The sequence below is a fragment of the Oncorhynchus kisutch genome, linkage group LG6 (genome assembly GCF_002021735.2).
Source record: "Oncorhynchus kisutch isolate 150728-3 linkage group LG6, Okis_V2, whole genome shotgun sequence".
NCBI classification, from domain to species: domain Eukaryota; kingdom Metazoa; phylum Chordata; class Actinopteri; order Salmoniformes; family Salmonidae; genus Oncorhynchus; species Oncorhynchus kisutch.
In genome coordinates, this window is record NC_034179.2 from 18504900 (window position 1) to 18523510 (window position 18611).

The 18611-nt window shown below is 41.1% G+C and overlaps 1 protein-coding gene across 2 annotated transcripts in view; it reads right to left on the reverse strand.

Annotated features, from left to right (window-relative positions):
* LOC109891718 (ras-specific guanine nucleotide-releasing factor 2) overlaps positions 1–18611 on the reverse strand; it is a 98850-nt gene that overhangs the window by 67965 nt on the left and 12274 nt on the right. For both annotated transcript variants that reach the window (XM_031826343.1, XM_031826341.1), the window contains exons 2-11: positions 11471–11577; positions 10509–10656; positions 8326–8415; positions 7959–8212; positions 7760–7839; positions 3684–3877; positions 3393–3502; positions 592–710; positions 253–416; positions 24–90 (exon numbers count right to left, since the gene is read on the reverse strand). In XM_031826343.1, coding sequence (XP_031682203.1) covers positions 24–90; positions 253–416; positions 592–710; positions 3393–3502; positions 3684–3877; positions 7760–7839; positions 7959–8212; positions 8326–8415; positions 10509–10622 — 1192 coding nt within the window. In that variant the 5' untranslated portion in view covers positions 10623–10656; positions 11471–11577. The remainder of the gene's footprint in view (positions 1–23; positions 91–252; positions 417–591; positions 711–3392; positions 3503–3683; positions 3878–7759; positions 7840–7958; positions 8213–8325; positions 8416–10508; positions 10657–11470; positions 11578–18611) is intronic.

The following is an 18611-nucleotide window of genomic DNA, read 5'->3' on the forward strand; positions in this document are numbered from 1 at the left end:
GATTAAGAAAGAAAGACACTTACAGTCCTCATCATTGGCATCCAGCTCCTCTACAAGTGTACATTCTATCAGGGTCAACACCCCACCCTGCTGTTAGGATCAAAGGGCAGAGGTTAGAGGTCATACATCATGTATAGAGGGAAGGCCAGTTGAGTTAAAATCTGCTTGACATACAAATGTTTCCTACTACCTTGTGTGCAGGTGTTTGACCATGCGAAAGTACATGCATGTGTGTCTGTGTTTGATTCTCACCTTGATCAGGTGCAGCTTGCCCCCGGAAGTGCGTGTGCAGACAAGGAAGTGTTTTGTAAACAGGAAACACTGTCGCTCTCCTTCCTTCTTGAGTGACAGAGAGCCCAGACGGACCTTACTGAGCATGCCCCGTTCATTGCTGGATGGGAGCTGGATCAGTGAGCCTGATGAGTATATGGAGAGGGGGGATGGTGTGTGTGTATATTTGGTGGGAGGCGGGGAAACAAAAAACATAGGTTACACATACTGTACTACTGATGACAGTTACCGGAAACCATCTTATAATGCTGTGTATTCTGCCTGGTGTGTGTGTGGGTGATAATACGCGTATGTACTCACCCTGTCTGACAAAGGTCTGGCTGGTATCCAGTAATATGTCACAACCTTCTACGATCATTCTCTCAATGGCCAGATTCTTACGAATGTTCTCTGTATCGCTCACCTCATCATGCATCATCCTGACAACAAAACCACTGTTACCTACATTATGAACACAACCACTGTTAGCTACATTATCGACACAGCCGACGTTAGCTACATTATCTACACAACCACTGTTTGCTGAAAATACATTATCTACACAACCACTGTTAGCTTAAGCTATATTATCTAAGCAACCACGGTTAGCGACAGCTACATTTTCTACACAACCACGCTTGGCAAAATTATCAACACAACCACTTTTAGCTACATCCACACAGCCACTGTTAGCTACTTTATCTACACAACCACTGTTAGCTAAATTATATACACAACCACTGTTAGCTACACCTACATTTTTTACGCAAGAACTATTAGCTCCATTAACTACACAACAACCCTTAGCTAAATTATCAACATTATCTACACAGCCACTGTTATTAACTACAGCTAAATTATCTACACAACCACTGTTAGCTACAGCTACCTTATCTATGCAACCACTGTTAGCTACAGCTACATTTTTTACACAACCACTGTTAGCTACATTATCCACACAACCACTGTTAGCAACATTATCTACACAATCACTGATAGCTAGATTATCAACACAACCCCAGATAGCTACATTACCTACACAACCACTGTTAACTACAGCTGCATTATCTACACAACCACTGTTAACTACAACTACATTATCAACAAAACTACTGTTAGCTACATTATCAACACAACTACTGTTAGCTAAAGCTATAGTATCCACACAGCTACTGTTAACTACATGATCTATACAACCACTGTTAGCTACAGCTACATTAACTACACAACCACCCTTAGCTACACTATCGACACAACCACTGTTAGCTACATTATCAACATGACTACCATTAGCTACAGCTACATTATCCACACAGCCACTGTTAGCTACATAACCCACACAACCACAGTTAGCTACATAATCTACACATACACCGTTAGCTACATTGTCAACACAAACCATGTTAACTACATTATCACCACAACCACTGTTAGCTACATATACAACATACACACTGTTATCTACAGCTACAGTTGAAGTCATAAGTTTACATACACCTTAGCCAAATACATTTAAACTCAGTTTTTCACAATGCCTGATATTTAATCCCAGTAAAAGTCCCTGTCTTAGGTCAGTTAGGATCACCACTTTATTTTAAGAACGTGACATGTCAAAATAACAGTAGAGAGAATGATTTATTTCAGCTTTCATTTCTTTCATCACATTCCCAGTGGGTCAGAAGTTTACATACACTCAATTAGTATTTGGTAGCATTGCCTTTAAATTGTTTCAGTTGGGTCAAACGTTTCGGGTAGCCTTCCACAAGCTTCCCACAATAAGTTGGGTGAATTTTGTCCCATTTCTCCTGACAGAGCTGGTGTAACTGAGTCAGGTTTGTAGGCCTCCTTGCTCGCACACACTTTTTCAGTTCTGCCCACAAATTTTCTATAGGATTGAGGTCAGGGCTTTGTGATGGCCACTCCAATACCTTGACTTTGTTGTCCTTAAGCTATTTTGCCACAACTTTGGAAGTATGCTTGGGGTCATTGTTCATTTGGAGGACCCATTTACTAGCGAGTTTTAATACTGATGTATTGAGATGTTACTTCAATTATATCCACATCATTTTCCTCCCTCATGATGTCATCTGTTTTGTGAAGTGCACCAGTCCCTCCTGCAGCAAAGCACCCCCATTCACGGTTGGGATGGTGTTCTTCGGCTTACAAGCCTACCCCTATTTCCTCCAAACATAAGATGGTCATTATGGCCAAACAGTTCTATTTTTGTTTCATCAGACCAGACGACATTTGCACACCGTAGGCTGTCTTTTCTATGGCAGTTTTGGAGCAGTGGCTTCTTCCTTGCTGAGCGGCCTTTCAAGTTATGTCGATATAGGACTTGTTTTACTGTGGATATAGATACTTTTGTACCTGTTTCCTCCAGCATCTTCACAAGGTCCTTTGCTGTTGTTCTGGGATTGATTTGTACTTTTCGCACCAAAGTACGCTCATCTCTAGGAGACAGAACGCGTCTCCTTCCTGAGCGGTATGACGACTGCATGGTCCCATGGTGTTTATACTTGCGTACTATTGTTTGTACAGATGAACGTGGTACCTTCAGGCATTTTTAAAAAAAGGAGAGCTGCACACTTAAAGAGCTCAGATGCAAAAACTTAAAGTGTTTGGAATTTGCTCCCAAGGATGAACCAGACTTGGGAGGTCTCCAATTCTTTTTCTGAGGTCTTGGCTGATTTCTCTGGACTTTCCCATGATGTCAAGCAAAGAGGCACTGAGTTTGAAGGTCGGTCTTGAAATACATCCACAGGTACACCTCCAATTGACTCAAATTATGTAAATTATCAGATGCTTCTAAAGCCATGACATCATTTTCTGGAATTTTCCAAGCTGTTTAAAGGCACAGTCAACTTAGCGTATGTAAACTTCTGACGTACTGGAATTGTGATACAGTGAATTATAAGTTAAATATTCTGTCTGTAAACAATTGTTGGTAAAATGACTTGTGTCATGCACAAAGTAGATGTCCTAACCGACTTGCCAAAACTATAGTTTGTTAACAAGAAATTTGTGGAGTGGTTGAAAAACTAGTTTGAATGACTCCAACCTAAGTGTATGTAAACTTCCTACTTCAACTGTACATTAACAGATACATTATCCACACTCACTTTGACAGCTCCTCTAGTTTGGACTTGGCGAACTCCAGGCTCTTGCGCTCCACGTGCTCATGAGGTGTGTGTGCCAGCAACTCATGGAGAGTGATGATGTAACGAGGAATCTAAAACACATCGGAAAGCTGTCTGACTGTCTGTCAGTCAGGCGACATATAGCTCTACATGTGAGGAGAGAGGAGGTCTGGGTCATATGGTAGATGTGGAAGTTGAGGGGTTAAAGGTCGGAGGTTAATGAGGTCTGGATGTCTGTGTGTGTGTGTGTGTGTGCGCGCACACATGTTTTACCTGGAACATGGGGTATGTGAGGAAGGTCTCCAGCATGCGTTCCTCACAGGCAGTATTAGTCTCATACTGCTTCAGCAGCTTGTCAAAGTCTCTGTTCTGTTTACAGTTGGCCAGGACCTGCAGGCTGTACTGGTGGTTCCTCACAAACTCCTGGTAGATATTCAGCATGGGCAGCAGAATGTCAAACAGGTCCGCTAGAGAGAGAGCAAGAGAGACATTACTACACATTATACACACGTAATAAATTACACTGAACAAAAATATTAAAACATATAAATGCAACTGAGTTACAGTTCATATAAGGAAATGTATTAGGCCCTAATCTATAGATTTATCATGACTGGGAATACAGATCTGCATCTGTTTGTCATAAATAACTTTTTTTAAAGGTAGGGGCGTGGATCATAAAAACAGTCAGTATTTTCCTCATGCAGCATGACACATCTCCTTCGCATAGAGTTGATCAGGCTGTTGATTGTGGCCTGTGGAATGTTGTCCCACTCATCAATGGCTGTGCAAAGTTGCTGCATATTGGTTGGAACTGGAACATGCTGATGCACACGTCAATCCAGAGTATCCCAAACATGCTCAATCGGTGACATGTCTGGTGAGTATGCAGGCCAGCTTCCAGGAATTGTGTACAGATCCCTGCAACATGGGGCCGTGCATTATGATGCTGAAACATGAGGTGATGGCGGTGGATGAATGGCACGACAATGGGCTTCAGGATCTCGTCATGGTATCTCTGTGCATTCAAATTGCCATCAGTAAAATGCAATTGTGTATGTAGCTTATGCTTGCCTGCCCATACCATAACCCCACCGCCACTATGGTTCACAATGTTGACATAAGCAAACCGCTTGCCCACACGACGTCATACACGCTGTCTGCCATCTGTCCGGTACAGTTAAAACCGAGATTAATCTGTGAAGAGAACACTTCTCCAGCATGCCAGTGGCCATCTAAGGTTAGCATTTTCCCACTGAAGTCGGTTACGACACCGAACTGCAGCCAGGTCAAGACCCTGGTGAGGAGATTCACTATTTTAAATATGCTATTGGACCAAAAACAGATCTGGCAAATTAATCTATATGGGCCAAATAATGATGATCCACGCTTCTTCAAAAATATATATATTATAATCTATTGAGCTCACAAGCAACAAATTAATCTATTATTATGGTGGGAGATTATAATATGGTTTTAAGTACCTCAATGGATCATAAAGGATTCCCACTACAAACATTCACCCTCAAGCACTTAAGGACATCACAAATATCATGGCTACATTAGAACTAGTGGATATATGGAGGCTACCTTGTAGTTTACCAATAAAATGGGAGGATGGTGAAGTAGACATACTTGGTATTCATATCTCAAAAAAATATAAATGAACTTACCACAATCAATTTCAATAGGAAGTTTGCAAAAATAGATAAGATTCTGCAACCATGGAGAGGTCAATACTTGTCTATTTATGGAAAACCCACATTGATTAACTCTATGGTCCTATCACAGTTTACTTACTAATGGCTCAGCCTATTCCAGACGACTCGTTTTTTAAATAAATAAAAAAATATTTCCTTTTATTTGGAATGCTAAGTCAGACAAAATTAAATGTGCCTATTTATATAATAAATATGAATTTTGGCGGGCTAAAATGATTAAATATTAAAGCTTTAAACCTCTCACTAAAAGATGAACTCATTCATTGGTTAAACTTAAAGCCCAAATTGTTCTCCAGTAGATTATAAAGAAAGGCCCATGCTTTCTTCAAAATGTGCCTTTTTGCCTTTATACAGATTACAACTTCTCATTTCTGACTAATTGAAAATTACATTTTGTTTAAAGTATCGCCCTTTCTTCAACAAGCCATACAAAGCTGGTTACAATTTCAGTTTTATCCTCCAGAAAAGATAGAACAAATATTACAACAAATGTTATGGTTAAACTCAAATTTACTGATGAATAAAAAAACATTCTTTACGGAAAAAATGGTTTAAAATGTTATTATATTTGAGTTTGAGTTTATTTTTATTTTTACAGGGACAGTGCACATTAATCAACATTTCAGTAAAAGTGCCGGTTTTAGCCAGCCGGCTAATTTTCAACCGCAGTCCCTGGGCAGGTTATTAAAAACAATTACAATATAGACAATAGCAACATAGAACAAGCAAGACATAGCAACATAGGACAAGCAAGACATAGCATACAGACAGAGCAACATAGGACAAGCAAGACATAGCATACAGAGAGCAACATAGGACAAGCAAGATGTAGCATACAGACAGAGCAACATAAGACAAAAAGCAGCAAGACAAAATTCATAAAAGCAACAAAGTATTTCCACACCTCACAAGCTACAGACAACAGACAACATGGAGAGTGGCAACACACAGCTAGGGACCATGTTCACAAATCTGATTGACCTTTAGCCATGTCTTCAAGCATTTTGTGAAAGTTCTCCATTTATGAATGATATTATGAATAGAAACTGTGGAGTTATGTCACATATGCAGCTATCAAAAATATGAGAATGTCTGTTCAATCCAAACTTACAACCAACTGATTGCAGCATTACCACATGGAGGAGGCAAGTGGAAAAGGGAGAAGGTAGAGACTGTTTTGTCTGCCATATATTAAAGATACAAATTGGCTGAAAGGAATTGAGATAAATAGATTAATATACCAGCTTCATTTGAGGACAAAAATGTTGACAGCTGCACCATACAGGTTGCAAAATAAATTAGAAGAGATTTTTGATGTACCGATTCCATGGCACATGGTTTATGAACTGGTACAAAAAACAAAATTTGATTCAACACTTGAGTTTTTCAATGTAAATTACCATACAAAATAATTGCCACCAATAGAATGCTATATACAGTTGAGGTCGGAAGTTTACATACACTCAGGTTGGAGTCATTAAAACTCATTTTTCAACCACTCCACAAATATCTTGTTAACAAACTATAGTTTTGGCAAGTCGGTTAGGACATCTACTCACTAAGTCATTTTTCCAACAATTGTTAACAGACAGATTATTTAACTTATAATTCACTGTATCACAATTCCAATGGGTCAGAAGTTAACATACACTAAATTGACTGTGCCTTTAAACAGCTCTGAAAATTCCAGGAAATTATGTCATGGCTTTAGAAGCATGTGATAGGCTAATTGACATAATTTGAGTCAATTGGAGGTGTACCTGGGGATGTATTTCAAGGCCAACCTTCAAACTCAGTGCCTCTTTGCTTGACATCATGGGAAAATCCAAAGAAAACAGCCAAGACCTCAGAAAAAAAATTGTAGACCTCCACAAGTCTGGTTCATCATTGGGAGCAATTTCCAAATGCCTGAAGGTACCACGTTCATCTGTACAAAGAATAGTATGGAAGTATAAACACCATAGGACCACACAGCCGTCATACCGCTCAGGAAGGAGACGCATTCTGTCTCCTAGAGATGAACATACTTTGGTATGAAAAGTACCAATCAATCCCAGAACAACAGCAAAGGACCTTGTGAAGATGCTGGAGGAAACAGGTACAAAAGTATCTATATCCACAGTAAAACGAGTCCTATATCGACATAACCTGAAAGGCTGCTCAGCAAGGAAGAAGCCATTACTCCAAAACCACCATAAAAAAACAGATTACGGTTTGAAACTGCACATGGGGACAAAGATCATACTTTTTGGAGAAATGTCCTCTGGTCTGATGAAACAAAAATAGAACCATAATGACCATAATAATAGCCATAATGACCATCGTTATGTTTGGAGGAAAAAGGGGGATGCTTGCAAGTTGAAGAACACCATCCCAACCGTGAAGCACGGGGTTGGCAGCATCATGTTGTGAGGGTGCTTTGCTGCAGGAGGGACTGGTGCACTTCACAAAATAGATGACATCATGAGGATTTCCTTTACTTGCTGCATTCATATTTTTGTTCATAGCTAGATTCATGCACAGATCCTAGAAATACAATACATTGATAGAACAGGTCGCAAGACGATTCCATATTGATAATCAAAGAGTTCAACATTAAATAACCCACTGTTTAAGCACTCTACTCACCCAGCACCAGAGTGGGCCAGTTGGCTATCCGAGCCTTCAGCCCCTGGTGGAAGATCTCATGGAGGAACATGATAGTCTCACTGAGGACAGAGAGAAGAAGAAGAGATGTAGTTGAGATCTCAGGCCTACCAGGTGAAGAAGATGCTTCTGACATCGTAGTCTGCATGTGTGTGCGTGCTTTCATATGCATGTGTGTTACCTGTTGAGGAAGATGCTGCTGACGTCATCGTGGCTGATGGGAGGTTTCTTGGAGCTGGCGGCCATACGTAGTGGTCTGAGGAAGAAGTTGACCAGGACAGAGAGCTGGCATACGTACTCTGTCTCTGCCTCCACCATGTTAAATACGATGTGGTTCCTCTTCCTCATGTTCTCAGCTTGTGGAGAACAGATGTAGTCCTGAACAATGATCTTCCACTTCCTCCGACACAGCCAGCCTCGCATGAAACTCTGGACCTGGAGGGGAGACAGGACACACCGGTCAGAATACACACATAAATATAGGTCAGAATACCTATCAAAACCTTGAGGGAAAAGTAATCAAATACCGTAGAGACAATTGCTGATACCTTTTTGATCTTTTTAATGTCTGGATCCTCCTCCTCTTCATTAGTCTGGCAAGGCAGCATCCTTTCCTTGTCCTTATTCAACAGTACGATCTCGAAGAACACAGTCAACAGTCAGATCCATGTGAGTGTGTGTGTATGTTTGTGTGGGTATGTGTGTGTGTATGTGAGTGTGCGTATGTGTGTGTGTGTGTGTGTGTGTGTCTATTAGACCGATTATGATTTTTCAATGCCGATACCGATTATTGGAGGACCAAAAAAAGCCGCTACCGATTAATCGGACGATTTTTATTTATTTATTTGTAATAATGACAATTACAACAATACTGAATGAACACTTATTTTAACTTAATATAATACATCAATAAAAATCAATTTAGCCTCAAATAAATAATGAAACATGTTCAATTTAGTTTAAATAATGCAAAAACAAAGTGTTGGAGAAGTAAAGGTGCAATATGTGCCATGTAAAAAAGCTAACGTTTGAGTTCCTTGCTCAGAACATGAGAACATATGAAAGTTGGTGGTTCCTTTTAACATGAGACTTCAATATTCCAAGGTAAGAGGTTTTAGGTTGTAGTTAATATAGTATTTATAACTATTTTATCTATACCATTTGTATTTTATATACCTTTGACTATTGGATGTTCTTATAGGCACTATATTATTGCCAGTGTAACAGTATAGCTTCCGTCCCTCTCCTCGCCCCTACCTGGGCTCGAACCAGGAACACATCGACAACAGCCACACTCGAAGCAGCGTTACCCATCGCTCCACAAAGGCCGCGGCCCTTGTAGCGCAAGGGGAATAACTACTCCAAGTCTCAGAGCGAGTGACGTTTGAATCGCTATTAGTGCGCACCCCGCTAACTAGCTATCCGTTTCACATCGGTTACACCAGACATTAGGCTGATAGGCTTGAAGTCATAAACAGCGCTGTGCTTGCGAAGAGCTGCTGGAAAAACGCACAAAAGTGCTGTTTGAATGAATGCTTACGAGCCTGCTGCTGCCTACCATCGCTCAGTCAGACTGCTCTATCAAATCATAGACTTAGTTATAACACACAGAAATACGAGCCTTTGGTCATTAACATGGTAGAATCCAGAAACTATCATTTCGAAAACAAAACGTTTATTGTTTCAGTGAAATACGGAACCGTTCGGTATTTTATCTAATGGGTGGCATCCCTAAGTCTAAATATTCTTGTTACATTGCACAACCTTCAATGTTATGTCATAATTACGTAAAATTCTGGCAAATTATTTCGCAATGAGCCAGGCTGCCCAAACTGTTGCATATACCCTGACTCTGCGTGCAATGAACGCAAGAAAAGTGACACAAATTCACCTGGTTAATATTGCCTGCTAACCTGGATTTCTTTTAGCTAAATATGCAGGTTTAAAAATATATACTTCTGTGTATTGATTTTAAGAAAGGCGTTGGTGTTTATGGTTAGGTACAGTCGTGCAACGATTGTGCTTTTTTTGCAAATGCGCTTTTGTTAAATCATCCCCCAGCGTTGCATCGATTATATGCAACGCAGGACACGCTAGATAAACTAGTAATATCATCAACCATATGTAGTTATAACTAGTGATTATGATTGTTTGATTGTATTTTATAAGATAAGTTTAATGCTAGCTAGCAACTTACCTTGGATTCTACTGCATTCGCGTAAGAGTCTCCTTGTGGAGTGCAACCAGAGGCAGGTGGTTATAGTGTTGGACTAGTTAACCGTAAGGTTGCAAGATTGAATCCCCCGAGCTGACAAGGTGAAAATCTGTCGTTCTGCCCCTGAACAAGACAGTTAACCCACCGTCCCTAGGCCGTCATTGAAAATAAGAATGTGTTCTTAACTGACTTGCCTAGTTAAATAAAGGTATAAAAAACAATATATACAGTGGGGAGAACAAGTATTTTATACACTGCCAATTTTGCAGGTTTTCCTACTTACAAAGCATGTAGAGGTCTGTAATTTTTATCTGCAAATTAATTACTTAAAAATCATACAATGTGATTTTCTGGATTTTTGTTTTAGATTCCGTCTCTCACAGTTGAAGTGTACCTATGATAAAAATTACAGACCTCTACATGCTTTGTAAGTAGGAAAACCTGCAAAATCGGCAGTGTATCAAATACTTGTTCTCCCCACTGTATGTATGTATGTGTATGAGTGTGTGTGTGTACCTCTGCTTTCAGCCTCTCTATCTCTGTGTCCTGGTCCTCTAACTGGGTGCGTATCTGGTTGGCCGCCACCTTCTCTGTCTCCATGATCTGGACCAGGTGGATGTACTTCTGCATCAGGACTTCGCGCTCAATGATGATGTCAGAGTAACTACAGGTGGAATGGTAAGTGTTGAATGTTAAAACTAAGTTGACATGGTGAACATTGCACAGCGAACATCGATACTTATTACCAAGAAAAATTATTTTCTAAGTTAACATTATAGCATTCATATATTCATAATCCATCAATGTACATTAGTAACAGCAGAACATACACATCTAGTTCAGTAGTAGTCTCTGGGAGGGAGGGAGGGAGGGAGGGAGGGAGGGAGGGAGGGAGGAAGGAAGGAAGGAAGGAAGGAAGGAAGGAAGGAAGGAAGGAAGGAAGGAAGGAAGGAAGGAAGGAAGGAAGGAAGGAAGGAAGGAAGGAAGGAAGGAAGGAAGGAAGGAAGGAAGGAAGGAATGATGATTAGTGGGATCAAGAGAAAGAGAAGAGACAGAGAGAGTGAGGTGGAGTGTTGAGGTCAGGGGTGTGTTGTAATCACTATGGCAGTACAGCACCAAAGTGTGAACTAAATGTGAACCGCTCTGAGCAGAGCACGCACGCACACACACACACACACACACACACACACACACACACACACAATTTCTTGCAAATGGAGCAGACATGTGGAGAGGGGATTGTGTGTGTGTGTTTAGCGTGTGGATCACTATACAGTCACTGTGTGCCTTAGAGCAGATCAAGCCACACTGGCTACTTAGGGGAGAGTCAGCTGTTGCATTTACATGTATGTCATGAGTACAACAAGCAAGCCAGACTCAAATCAAGCCCTAACTCCTATCCTTCCCCCAGCCCCTAGCTGCTACCTCTTGTAAAGAGGTGTTGAGGTTTTGTTGTTGGATAGACTCCACCCTCTTACCTGGCCTGTTGGATATACTCCACCCACTTATTGCAGTCTGACTCCTCCTCTGTCCGCAGCTCCAGAGGCTTCTGACCGTCATGGCCAAACACCACCAGGAAGTAGTGCTGGAGGAAACAGGAAACAGAAATACTATTACATGGAAGTAAACAGGAAATAGAATCAACATGTGAAGGTGCTACTCAATCAATTGCAGGTATCAGATCAAATCAAAGTTTATTGGTTACATGCGCCGAATACAACAGGTGTAGTAGACCTTACAGTGAAATGCTTAATTACAGGCTCTAACCAATAGTGCAAAAAAATATTTTAAGTGAACAATAGGTAAGTAAAGAAAAAGAACAACAGTTAAAAAGACAGTGAAAAATAGTAGCGAGGCTATATACAGTAGCGAGGCTATATACAGTAGCGAGGCTATAGACAGTAGCGAGGCTATAGACAGTAGCGAGGCTATAACAGTAGCGAGGCTATATACAGTAGCGAGGCTATATACAGTAGCGAGGCTATAGACAGTAGCGAGGCTATAGACAGTAGCGAGGCTATAGACAGTAGCGAGGCTATATACAGTAGCGAGGCTATATACAGTAGCGAGGCTATATACAGTAGCGAGGCTATAGACAGTAGCGAGGCTATATACAGTAGCGAGGCTATAGACAGTAGCGAGGCTATATACAGTAGCGAGGCTATATACAGTAGCGAGGCTATAGACAGTAGCGAGGCTATATACAGTAGCGAGGCTATATACAGTAGCGAGGCTATATACAGTAGCGAGGCTATATACAGTAGCGAGGCTATAGACAGTAGCGAGGCTATAGACAGTAGCGAGGCTATATACAGTAGCGAGGCTATAACAGTAGCGAGGCTATAACAGTAGCGAGGCTATAACAGTAGCGAGGCTATATACAGTAGCGAGGCTATAACAGTAGCGAGGCTATAACAGTAGCGAGGCTATAACAGTAGCGAGTCTATAAAAGTAGCGAGGCTATAACAGTAGCGAGGCTATAACAGTAGCGAGGCTATAGACAGTAGCGAGGCTATATACAGTAGCGAGGCTATAACAGTAGCGAGGCTATAGACAGTAGCGAGGCTATATACAGTAGCGAGGCTATAACAGTAGCGAGGCTATAGACAGTAGCGAGGCTATAACAGTAGCGAGGCTATAACAGTAGTGAGGCTATAACAGTAGCGAGGCTATAACAGTAGCGAGGCTGTAGACAGTAGCGAGGCTATATACAGTAGCGAGGCTATAACAGTAGCGAGGCTATAGACAGTAGCGAGGCTATAACAGTAGCGAGGCTATAAAAGTAGCGAGGCTATAGACAGTAGCGAGGCTATAACAGTAGCGAGGCTATAACAGTAGCGAGGCTATAAAAGTAGCGAGGCTATAAAAGTAGCGAGGCTATAACAGTAGCGAGGCTATAACAGTAGCGAGACTATAACAGTAGCGAGGCTATAACAGTAGCGAGGCTATAACAGTAGCGAGGCTATAAAAGTAGCGAGGCTATAAAAGTAGCGAGGCTATAAAAGTAGCGAGGCTATAACAGTAGCGAGGCTATAACAGTAGCGAGACTATAACAGTAGCGAGGCTATAACAGTAGCGAGGCTATAGACAGTAGCGAGGCTATAGACAGTAGCGAGGCTATAGACAGTAGCGAGGCTATATACAGTAGCGAGGCTATAGACAGGCACCGGTTAGTCGGGCTGATTGAGATAGTATGTACATGTAGATATGGTTAAAGTGACAATGCATATATGATGAACAGAGAGTAGCAGTAGCGTAAAAGAGGCGATGTTCGTAGTGCTTTCAGAAGTGTTTGATTTGCACAGCAGCATGTCCTGGAATGCCACACAAGCTCGCACACATTCACACACACACGCACACACATAGACACACACACTAACACACACACACACACACGTAGACGTAGACACACACACACAAGTTGCTCTTTCTCTGACAGGAATCCAATAAACACGCAATTTCCTCCATGTTAGGTGTTCCCACCACATAAACAATACTCTCAGAATATAAAGAATTAGTTCATTGTTTATTTTTTTTAATGTAGAGAACATTTCTTGAGTCCTTGCCACTGGGCATGAAAAGCAGGAAATGTTGTCCCAAATGACTTCTATCTGTGACTCAGTTCACTGACCAAAACACATTAGAGGGAACAGGAGAGTGCTATAAAGGTAGTATAGATATAGTACAGAACCAGGTTTCCTGCAAAATAAACAATTGTCTTATTTACCCAGCAAACATGACCCCATTGGCCCCATATGGATATTCAGTGGGCAAGGTGGGCACGGGCTAGCCCACAGCAATCCCACATCAGCCCAATTAATACATTCCTATTAAATAGCAAAGGCTCATTGACCTAATGTGGGCAGCCTACATGGGGACAATATTTTAGCCCGGACTGGGCCCACATTGTCAATCAAATCAAATCAAGCCATTGTGTCAATGTGGACATGTTTGATGGGTAACTACTGTGGGTAACTTCTGCCCACTCATTCCTTGGGGGGAAAGGAGAGTGACTGTTTTATGTAAGAAAGACTGTGAAAAGAAAGTCTCTATTCTATTCTATTTGACAATATTGTTACATTTTGAATGTTCAATTTCTATTTTAAATTAGAATGTCATTTAATACAATTATTAATATAATGTCACCACTGATCTGCTAATTTAGAAAATAAAGATGTGAATCTGTATGCGATACATAAAAGGCTGGACTCAATGACAATATGTTTTCATAGAATTAGATTCAAATTCCACCACAAGCCGTTGTTTATATCAAATAAAATCAGATGATACAAAAATGTGCATGTATATAGACGGGTAAGAGACACTAGTGTGAGCAGAGAGAAGCTTGGGGGCTTGTTTGTGTGTGTATATGTGTGTGTGTGTGGATGTATGTGTGTGTGCAGGTTACATAACGACCAGGGCTTGTGCAGCTTCTTACTGCTGCTAATCCGGCCTCCCCAGCCTAAGGTCTGCTGTCAGCTGGGGGATAACAATGAGAGAGAGAGTACTTTATTTTTAGTATTTGGCCCAAAACAAGCACTTTTATTTTAGTATTTGAATGGTTATTTGTAAAAACCAAATAGTCTACCAAAATGTATTCGAGGGTATTTTCAAATACTTATTTGTAATGCTATTTTCAAGTACCTGGGATAAATGCATGGGTGTGTATTTGAGTATTTCCAAATACATTAAACTACTTGTCTAAAAATATTTTTGAATACTTACTTTGAAAGTATGTGAAAGTAACAAATATTTGAAATAGTATTTGAACCCAGGTCTTGTGTATATGTGAATGTGTGTGTGTGTTAATGTGAGGACAGATTAATGATTTCTGCTGGTTAGCTGGCTACCATGGCTGCTTACAGCAGCAAATCACAAACACTACATAAATGTAGTTTCATTGCTTTACTTGACCTGACAAAATGGTCTCTCATCTTCTCTCAGTCTCTCTGTAACTGTCACAGTCAGTCAGACACTGTCCCAGCAGAGTTTCACACACAAAACCTCTAAAAACAGTCCCTCCTCCTCTTCTCATCATAATAAATACTGTCAATCACATCCCAGCGCTCTCTCTCTCCTTATCATCTATATTTCTCTCTACTCATCTTCAGCCTCTCTCTCTCTCCCTCAATCCATACCTCTTTCACTATTTCCCCAGCCTCATCATCTCCCATTCTCTCCCTCCTTCTCTTTTTCTCTAATTATCTCTCCCCCTCTTTCTGAGAAAACTTGTAGGCTACCTTACATAACATTTCTTGAAGTGCTTCTGTGTGTATGGTGTGCGTGGTGTGTTGACAGCGATGTGTGGGTGTGTGTGTGTGTGTGATGTGTTCTAAAACTGTGCCACTTCAACAACCATAGTAACCATGGTAACCCCTCAATCAGCCGACTGGCTGGCGCTGAAGTAGCCATCTTATTAGCACAAAGAACTTTCCTCTGCGGAGAGGTATATTATATAACAACTTACATAAAGAGAGAGATCAGAAAGAGAGAGAAAGACAGAGATAGAGAGACAGACAGAGAGACAGAGAACGCGAGAGAGAGAGAGAGAGAGACAGGCAGTGAGACAGACAGAGAGAGACAGTGACAGACAGGCAGAGAGACAGAGAGTGTGCGCGAGAGAGAGACAGAGACAGGCAGTGAGACAGACAGAGACAGACAGAGAGAGAGACACAGACAGACAGACAGAGAGACAGAACACTTACAGGCAGGCAGTATTCCCTATTTTTTGCAGCCCCTCCCTACCCTCCTTCGCTCGTCCTCCATATAAAACAATTCATGCTTTATTTGGCCTCATTTGCATCTGCAGCTCTCAATGTTGCTTCAGGGTCCTTTGCACGCCCCCCCTCCCAAAAGCATTAAAGGAAACACTGATTCCCAAACTGCTGCTGTTTGCTAATTTACAGTCTGACCCCCCCCCCCCAACCCTGCCTTTTCACCAGCGACTGAGCCTTCACATGGAACTATCTCCCCTCTCACACACTGTCTACAGCCTCAGAGCCCACAGCAAGGCTACAGAGACACATGCTATCCTCCACTACCTCACAAGACCAACACCACACACACACTCGCACATACACACACACACTCAAACACACACACACACACAGACAACCAGGACCAGAGACATTAACACAATGCACAGCCCAAACCCCCCAGACATGTACAGTTGCTACAGTAGTTGATAAAAGTTTTTTAAATGATGACAACAGCAACTTTAAGGAGATGAGGCTGCTGCTAGGCACAATATATTCCAAACTGCTCAGTGTGTGTGTGTGTGTGTGTGTGGGTGGGTTTGTGCTATCTGCAATGTTTTTGTCTGGTTTAAAGGCAAAGCAGCTAGCAAGGTACTTCTCCGTGCAGTCATGGGCAGCCTAGCTGTAGGCCTATGGAAAAGAGGGTGCTTTCTAAATCCATGAGTGTCCAGATATCCGTGACCTTTGACCTGTTTGAATCCTTTTTGACTGTAATTGTGATACATAGGATTCAAATAAAGTATCTAATGTGTGTATGTGTGCACGTGTGTGTTTGTGTTTGCGTGTGTGTTACTGTTTGAGTGTCTGTGTGTGTTTGTGTGTGTCTGTGTGTGTGCGTCTTTAAACCCCTCTCACTTTGCAGCCTTTGGAGCTGTGTGTTTGTTGTCCACTAAGTGGCCTTTATCCAACAGGATCAAACACTGTATTGTTTGGGATGTACCATGAATATGCTAAGCTGAAGCACCAGGTAGAAATTAATTAGGTTTACAACACCTTAGTAATAACATTGTAATAATATCTATTGTTATAATACTGTTATAAGACTGTTCTATACCTGTTCGCTGCTCAGCTGTATCAAACCTTTTAAGGAGCATGTTCCCTACCATGGGGTCAAAACGTTGACCTCACACACACTATAAACCAGGGGATCCCATTCCCAACTTTTGTCTCCCAGGGCCCCCTTTTTGCCTTTGAAATACACCACCAAAAGCTTGATTGTGTATAATTTGAGGGACCTAGGAAAGTTTTTATTTTTATATATTGAAGCTCATTTCCTGAAATTCCACATAGTTTTACAACACTCATGACATAATTTAGGTAGGCTATTTAATGATAATTTAAAAATAACAATAATAATAATAATGGATAAGGAAAATAAAGTCTAGACCCGATTTCCCCAGATGTTATTCCGCTACCTAATATGTTTTATTATAATAATTTATATTAACCCTCTATTTAATTATACATAGTCTTTTACAGAAAGTAAATATATCAATAGCGACAGAGTCACACATTGTATAACTGCTTGAATTTAAGCCGTAGCTCAGATTCTGAATGTCATAGAGACAGACCATATATCCCCCATGTGCATCAGAGTTGCGTCTTCCCCCAGCGTTTTACAGCTTGTTTCTAGCCAAAAGCATCACAGATTTCAGTGCCGTTATAGATCGGTATATAAAATCGCAAATAACCCTCAAATCAAGGAAAGTTCCACGCCCCCAGGTAACTTTGGGGGGCGCGACCCCTAGAATGGGAACCTCTGCTATAAACCACATGCGCACATCACACACATTTCACACACACCTGAGCTGAGCAGAATACAGTACACACAGGAGGTTCAGTGACCTCATTTATAACATGCAATCACTGGAGTAACAGAATCTGAGGGGGGGAAGAGAGTTATATACTACAGTTGCAATTTCTCATGTTGCAGTAAGGTTTGTTCAATGTTTAATGGAGACATATGACTATAACTGAGTAACACCAGAGCTAGCTGTGAGAGCTAGATAAGGGTGTCAGACATGGGGTGCAGGGGGCCATCTGATGTGGCCAAATGTTATCTAATCAATGTGTGTTCCCAACACCAGCAACCACCAACCTCTCAGATAACATGGCCAGATCTGATGTGACAATAAAAATCCCTCTTCCTGGTGCCTCAGGCTATGAGCTAATCACTGTCTTACTAGATGATGATTGCAGTGGTGTGTTGGGGATTTTTTGTTGTTGTCCTATTTTCACCTTTCTGACACTTCTGATCTAATTAGTGTTTTCAACTAAAATAAAAATGTAATAAGCACAAGGACCTGGACATGATTTTTGAAGCTAAATGATGTTGATACCCCTGATTTAGAGGCTGTAAAGTGACGTTAATATGAAGTGAGTAGCCTATATTTAGTACAGGACACGGATGCAGGTGTTGGTTTCAGGGTCATTTCAAAGGCAGGGGTTGAATACCGTGCCAAGGTGACGTCAAGAGGCACACATTGGAGATACACAGACAGATACTGAGTATGCAAAGAGCTTGAGAAACACAGAGATATATACAAATACAGATGAATGGAAAAACATTTATATAAGAAACATTTGCATTGATGTGCGTATCCAAAGGTAGACTACTGTACTGTATACAAAGAAAGTGAACATGCTGTCTCCACTCTCCAAATGTGAGGATGTAAAGTAAACAGGAAAACTTCTTGTTGCCAGTTACTGACTCCATGCAGCTCATCACAATAACAAAGATGTCGGCCAGTAATGGAGCTCTTCATATGGCTACTTGACTAGTATTTCCATATTTAGCTTTAGTTCACTACATTGGAATATAGTACAGCAACTGTCATTAGGATATGGCAAAGTAGTCTGCACT